This window comes from Leguminivora glycinivorella, chromosome 22 (genome assembly GCF_023078275.1).
Source record: "Leguminivora glycinivorella isolate SPB_JAAS2020 chromosome 22, LegGlyc_1.1, whole genome shotgun sequence".
NCBI classification, from domain to species: domain Eukaryota; kingdom Metazoa; phylum Arthropoda; class Insecta; order Lepidoptera; family Tortricidae; genus Leguminivora; species Leguminivora glycinivorella.
In genome coordinates, this window is record NC_062992.1 from 2262264 (window position 1) to 2269954 (window position 7691).

Sequence of the window (7691 nt, forward strand, 5' to 3'; positions counted from 1 at the left end):
GTATGCTTGTTTGCCACCGACGTAGTATATATATATATAAAAAAAAAATGACATTTCTATAAGTAGTTCTATAGTGTGAATCCAAATATGCAATTTTAATTTATTTTTACTTTTAACCCCCGACGCAAAAACGACGAGGTGTTACACGTTTGACGTGTCTGTCTGTTGAAAACGAAACTCTTCTAGATATCTATCTCTATCGCACTTGCGTATTGGCGCGACAGAGCCAGGCCCCGTAGCCGAATGGCATTTCTCCGACGCCAAACGAAAGCGATACGCCGCTGGCTCTGTCGCGCCAATACGCAAGCGCGATAGAGATAGATATCTACTAGCGCTTCGTTTCGTGAGCGTTTCGTGAGCGATTGTGCCATTCGGCTAGCCACCCAGATTACCTTTCGCGGCGTTTCGTTTTCGTTTCGCGTCGCAAAAATGCCATTCGGCTGCGGCACTTGGACGTGTTTGGGCTCATTCTTCGCAAAATCACGAGCTGATTCGATCCTGGGGGCAAAATGGGGCATTTTTTTTCCTTTACGTCACGATTTTCGTATGAACTTACTACGAGCGTGACCTATTGGAAACTCGAATTTTGTATGAAAATTTTGGGACATTTTATCGTCGGGATCGAATCAGCTCATGATTCTGAGAAGAATGAGCCCAAACACGTCCAGATCTGGTGAAATTCGATACTCGAGATTTATTTTGAAAAACACCCACGTAATAAAGTATTGTATACCATGCACAAAATAAAGCATTTGATAATTATAATAAAAATGGACAGTAGTTATTTTTAAACCCAATTCCTATTTAATAAGTGTGACAGAAAAATATGAAGTTTGTCACTCGCCACGAAAATATTTTATTGGGGTAAATAATCTGAAATAAAAGTATTATACGATAGACTTATTTATTTGGAATGTATACGTATCTACATAATTAGATTCTAACGATTTTTTTTTAATCTATAGGTACTAATATTATAAATGGGAATGTGTGTGTGTCTGTTTGTCCGTCTTTCACGGCAAAACGGAGCGACGAATTGACGTGATTTTTTAAGTGGAGATGATTCATTATGTCATTAACCCTTTAAACGACACGTCGGCGTTATCCTTAACATGTTCGCAACAAAGAACCCGCCTTGTGGGCACTCGTAAACTTTGCTCAGGTGCCGGAGATCCCGCTGGTTTTCTGACGTAGTGCGCCATTCTTTGTCTAGTAGTGAACACTGTTAACCTTGTCAGCATGCACGAAGATGACACACCTGAGACCACGCTACAGGTCTTTGTGGCTAAAGGGTTTACATTTCAATACGTTCGACACCAAGAACCCGCCTAGCGGGCACTCGTGAACTTTGCTCAAATGCCGGAGAGCCCGCTGAGCGGGTTCTAAGTCATACACGCGGCGCCATTTTTTGCCGGGTAGTGAGCATTTTAAATATAAAGCCACTTATCTGCGAAGTTTCCCCTTTTTCTTAGGCTTATCTTTATTCAAGCGCTTAAGCGTATGATACTCCTTCCAACACTGTCCGACACACAGACCCACTTGGCACTTGGAGCACATGATAGTCACTTGGCTGCGACGCCCAAGAGCTTGGCAACGGTGGCATCGTCGCCGGCTCCTCCTGTTTTTACCTGTCGGCATTTCTGTGTGCGTCGGGTAGTGATCGTTCTTACCATCTAAACGAATTTCGTTACTTCTTGAAACTGGCTGGGTAGTCACTTTAGTAATCCCATAACGGACTGCTAAGTTTTCAGCTAGATCGTAGCGAAAATTCCTATGGCTTATAGGCTTAGAAGTACAGTTAGACTGGTAAAGAACATACGCGTTTAGAATGCTGGAGTTTAATAATCTGCGGAAAATCTTAATGTACCATTTGAGTCCTCTCTTTCGCTCCATAGTGTAAGACATCTTTTTATTATCGACATTACATTTGTTATAATCATGGAGAGCTAAAGGTATTCTAGGTAGCATATGGCTTAAGCTATTCTGCGCGACTAATACCATATCTGGTTTGTGGTACGTAGACACTATAGAGGTTAGTTCAGCGTCTTTCCAGGATATGATGGAGATATCTCCGCTTTGCCAGGAGAGTAGTTCTCCTTTTTGTAATCTTTTATCGTCTATATTTTTAATTACTTCTGGGATGAGAGGCCTCTCTTTATTTATCAAGCCTATGACGTCAGTTCTTCTAGTTTTTAAGTAGCGCGTTAAAGGTACTTGTGTGTAAGTGACATCCATAGCTACAGTTAGCCCTCTGTCTAAGTATTGCTGCATGAGTTTAAGGGTAGTTTTCGCGTGCGCTCTCTCATCATTCACTCTACCAGTATCTATAAGGAACTTTAATAAATAACCTGTCCTAGCTTCGTAAAGCTCATGCGATTTAAACCCGAACTGTTCTCGATTCTTAATACTTCTCTCCAAATTGAACTGTCCTTTCCATAAGGGATAAGATTCATTCAAACTCAAGTACTGTCCAGGCACGTAAAGATTGTTAAACTTCATATTTAAATAATCTATAATAGGTTTAATTTTCGCTATTTTTTTCTCATTTCCAGTCACTTTTGAAACTAGAAGCGTATCGTTATCGACAAAATGTAAGAATCTTAGTAACAACTGAAATCTATTTCGACTCATAAGCGACCTGAAGTTAGACATCTCTAATCTGCCAGTTGACCAGTAATCAGCTAACTTCTCTCTATGACAAAACGGCATGAAAATCAGAACAGCAAAGAATAAATACAGCTCCTCAACTGTAGTGTCTTTCCATCGCGACAATCTCGAAGTGTTTGGAATCCCTCCTTCAGTCTTACATTTAGGCGTGATAGTTTGCCAAGCGTACTTATTAGTTTCATCAGCGATTTTCTGCATAATATTCCTGTCCCATATCGATGTGAATAACTCATATGGAGATTGGGTACTTATTTTGGAGCCAGGAACGAAGGTATAAGTTTCCTGTCTTCCGGAGAACGTGGTAAAGTCTTGTGACCAGTAAAAGTTTTGGTTTATACAGTCGTAGGTGTCAAAAGTTTCTTCAGGAGCGGGTTCCAGTTTGAAATTTGCCTGGTATTGTACGGATAGAAGGGAACGTATGAAATCTTCGTCGTCTGCCTCGCTGCCTGAGTCTACGGATATCACGTTGGGGTCTTTGGGTCTTTTAGTTTTCTGGAAAAATATTGAAACACAATAATAATCATCTAGAGTAGGTACATGCAAATAATATAAGTAATTATCAAGGCTTATATGTCAGCAATTTTTTCTAATTTGCAGTAAGAATCGTCTCTATTATTTCATCCGGACCGCATATTTCAACGTTTACTTTTAAAGTGGAAAAACATATAGGATGTTCCTAAAACCAACGCCAAAACGAAAGGGGTGACAGGACATCTCATTAATTATCACATTATGCGAATTTGACTAATGAAAATGTCATGGTTTTCGATATGAACAATAAAGTACATGCATAGTTTCTCCACTTAAAAAACGTAAATGGGCCATTTTTTTCAAAGTCGTCCACCCCACTTTTTTTTATTTAGAAATTTTTATATGTTTTCCACTCAGAATAGCGAGCTCTTTTAATTCTATTAGGAGAAAAAAGTGTCCCAAGGTTTTTTCCCATTCCGTTACCATTTTTTCATACATTTTGTATGGCGGTAACGGAATGGAAGGTTAGAAAAAATGTATGGAAATCTTGGGAATTTTTTTTCTCCTATCAGGATCGAAAGACCTCGCGATTCTGAGTATGAATCGCGTAAAAAATACCCATGTTACAAAAAAGTGGGGTGGACAACTTTGAAAAAAATGGCCCAAATATCCTAAGGCATCTTCAAAGACGAAACGTCAACCAAATTCGAAATAAATATCAATATTTACCTTATTCCTGTCGTCACTCAATTCACCCTCGTTCGAAACCCCGCTCTCGTCATCTGAAAATTGCAAAAAGTTCTTACAATCATTGCAAAAAGTTAAGGCAGTTCGTTTTGACTTCAAATTGCGACGCAAAATGATGTCAATGTAACATTAGCTTAACACATTTGCTACAATTGCAGGTTTTTTTTGCAATTTTCTTTTGGACCGATTTTTAAGACTTTATATTAGGACTTCAATATTATGGGCATTTTCAGAATTTGGGACACCCAATTAGCATAAATTGTTAACAAAAATTAACTCGCTGTCAGTTTTGTGACGACAATTAAGCCTAAAATTAGTCTAAAAATATACTTTTTTCACATTCTGAATGTAGATTATTGCTTAAAGTTTATGTAATTAACACAAAAACAATATTTTATAGAAATTAAATGCTTAATTATCGTCACAAAACTGACAGTGAGTAAATCTTTGTTAACGACTTACGCTAATTGGGGGGTCCCAAATTCTGAAAATGCTCTTATGAAAAACTTTTTTCATAAAATAAGGAAGGTACGAAGAAATTCGGTCATTGGCCCGTCTGTTTGAATATCTATGATAGAGTTATACCAAACTAAGTTAGCAGCGATTTTGATAGCACAGACAGTGAAAGTTTTCCGTCGGGCTATCAAAATAGATACTAATTTACCATGGTAGGTAGGAATCTAGAACGCGTATAGTATGAATTTTCTGAGATGGTTTTTTAGTTTTTGCCGTAAACAGTTAAACAAAGGCCTTTGTTTCTATTATTCATGGCGGCAAGCTCCCGTTTAAACGGCACGCGCTGAAGTCTCAGTGTAGTTAAAAAGCAACTATCATGATAGCAATAAGGTTCAAATTTATGAAACAGTCCGCAGTATACAGGTAACTTTTTTCGAAGATGACTTTTTACGAAATGGCGTTTTACGGATTTGAACCTTATTACTATCACGATAGTTGCTTTTTAACTACACTGAGACTTTAGCGCGTGTCGTTCAAACGGGAGCTAGCCGCCGTGAATAATAGAAACAAAGGCTTTTGTTTAACAGATTACGGCAAAAGCCAAAAAATCATGTCAGAAAATTCATACTATACATTTAGCTAACTTGTATGTGACATTCTCAAGCAATTTGTGCAACATTAAACATGTAAAATCGGGTAACTCAAGTAAAATTGTCGAAGGTCGCTCGACATGTTTCGCTCCGTAACGAGGAGCATTTTCATCGCGTTTGCTCAATGAAAATGCTCCTCGTTACGGAGCGAAACATGTCGAGCTATCTTCGACAATTTTACGAGTTATCCGATTTTACGTGTTTAATATATCAGTGTCTCACAGTAGTTTTATTATTAAAATGTTACATTGTCATTTACCATAAGGACGAAATTTCTAGACGAGTTACATATTAGAGCTACCTTATGCTTAAGCGACAATGTGATTTTTTCTAAAGAATGGCACATATTGTTATCCTGATCTACAGAAATTAACAGCAAAGCACGTGCGTGCGACAGAGATAGCAACGGTCGGGTCAATGGACGAAATTCTTCGTGCTTTTTCTTACTTTAATAATGATGTTTTATGTTAGGTCCTGTATGATATGGAAATGCGATAGCTAATTTTACATTCACTCTTATGAAAATAATAAAAAAACAGCCCTAGTGATACAGTACACAATTTGAATCAGAACAAACTAAGTTGGCAGTGGCCGAAGTGGAGATGGGCCGAATATTCGGTATTCGGCATATTCGGCTAGTTTTTCAATGTTCGTATTCGGCCAAGTAATTCAGTTGCATTACCGAATAAATAACTAAAGAAGATCTTACGTTCCATTTGATGATAAACTCCTATTTTAGTAGCTTTCTAAGGAACTACTGAAAACATATAATTACCTATGCGTCAAAATATAAATAAATACAATTGTATTGTAAAAAAGTTAAAAAACCGTAGTTTTTAAGAGTTGAGAAGAGTTCAGAGTTGTTTTAACTATGTTTTAGTTATCAACTAAATCATAAGAACAAGATTGTAGTTAGATATGTAACCATTATCAATCGTTTAATAGTTTTAATCTTAACATCTGCTTTAAAAATATGGCGTAACCGAATACTCGGCCGAATGTTCGGTTCGGTAAGAGCGAAACCGAATGTTCGGCCGAATATTCGTATTCGGCAAAGTCCATATTCGGCCCATCTTTAATTTATACTATGCAAGTGAATTTTAAAAGGCAAAACTTTTATGATAAGCTCTGTTTGACTCTCCTTAGTTCAATTTTTATTTAACCATAAATAAAACGTGATAAAAATCCTTGCCAGTGGCAAAGTCATAAAAAAATGTGTCGTTTCCACGTAAAAAGTCCCACTATACGCTATAAGGACGTTTTGACAGGTTATTAGTATAGAAATACAAGCTAAATGCGTTTTTATGGAAACTAAGTGGGACCTTTGACTAGACATCGACACAGATAAGTATAAAACAAAACAACAAATTACAATAAGATACGTTTAATTACATAAAACAGTCTAAATTGTAATAATACCCCTACAAGCCTTGAACGACTTACAATTTATTGTAAACTGTTATTGAATATAATTTTATATTAACACTTTCATTGCCACCAATAATGTTAAGATCCCGACTATCGGGTACGCCCTGGGAATGAAATGTTAAAGTACCCGATAGTCGGGTTTTCAACAAATGTGTTAAGCCTCCACGAACTATAATAACACAGCACTTGAAAAGATTACTTGAAAATATTTTAACCCGTGATTTTAAAACTTAACTTTTGTATGTTGGAAAATTCAATAAAAATTAAACCAGGGCTTGGATACCGGTTAAGTTTTCAAACCGTTATCATGTACTTGAGGATAAACCTTTAAATTACATTTTCGCTCGAAAAACCGCTTTTTTTAAACCGGTTTTTAGAAGAACTCTTTCATAAAGGTTTCGTTCCATTAACCGGTTTAGAACAAAATAAACCGGTTTATTCCGCAGCATAATAGGTAATACTGTTCTAACCAAACAAAAAACTCGCTGAACTTAGGTATTTAGGTGCGTCTCGCCGCTCGTCGAATAAACCGGTTTATTTCGGTTAAAATAAAGTTCTCATAACGTTCGCGTTCTTTAAAAAGTTCGGAGTAAAATCGAAATAAACCGGTTTTAACCGGTAAAAAACAAACCGGTTCCAAGCCTTGAATTAAACATGTAATCGGGTAACTCTCGTAAAATTTTAACTTCTGATTAGCAGAAACGTCTGCAATCGATGCCACTAGGCTTAGAATAAATTTAAATGTGGAAAATGTCTGCCTTGGGTGAGACTTGAACTCACGGCCTCTGGATCAATATTCCAGCGCTCTGCCAACTGAGCCACCAAGACTTCAACCAACCTTAGTAGTGGAAAATTTCGCTGGCTTGGTTGAAGTCTTGGTGGCTCAGTTGGCAGAGCGCTGGAATATTGATCCAGAGGCCGTGAGTTCAAGTCTCACCCAAGGCAGACATTTTCCACATTTAAATTTATTCTCGTAAAATTGTCGAAGATCGCTCGACATGTTTCGCTCCGTAACGAGAAGCATTTTTATTGCCTAGACACTTTTCGTCTCCGAATCCTTCCATACTTATAGCAAAATTTCATCAAAATCATTAGAGCCAATATCCCCGAAATGTATAAGCGTAAGAATTGCTCGTATAACCATAACATCATCATTCACCGGCATTTACGGCTCATGAGAGCCTGAGGTCCGCTTTGACAACTAATCCCAAGATTTGGCGAAGACACTAGTTTTACGAAAGGTATTCCATATAAAAATTACTCCACAAAATG

At 37.4% G+C, this 7691-nt stretch overlaps 1 protein-coding gene and 1 non-coding gene across 2 annotated transcripts; both read right to left on the reverse strand.

Moving 5' to 3' along the window:
• Window positions 1-887: 887 nt before the first annotated feature.
• Window positions 888-5707, reverse strand: LOC125238070 (piggyBac transposable element-derived protein 4-like). The gene is made up of 3 exons (XM_048145359.1): window positions 5701-5707; window positions 3868-3920; window positions 888-3159 (listed from the first exon to the last, which is right to left on the reverse strand). The coding sequence occupies exons 1-3, from the start codon at window positions 5705-5707 to the stop codon at window positions 1444-1446; spliced, it is 1776 nt and encodes a 591-aa protein (XP_048001316.1). The 3' UTR covers window positions 888-1443.
• A 1467-nt stretch (window positions 5708-7174) lies between these two features.
• On the reverse strand, window positions 7175-7247 carry Trnan-auu. Its single transcript has one exon. It is a non-coding gene; the product is annotated as a tRNA-Asn (tRNA).
• Window positions 7248-7691: the final 444 nt, after the last annotated feature.

What these genes read in the sequence shown, in the direction of transcription:
- LOC125238070 (XM_048145359.1), bottom strand. An exon ending in TGAGTGACGACAGGAATAAG is followed by an intron (nt 3,160 to 3,867) that starts GTAAATATTGAT and finishes ATATTTTTCCAG; the next exon opens with AAAACTAAAAGACCCAAAGA.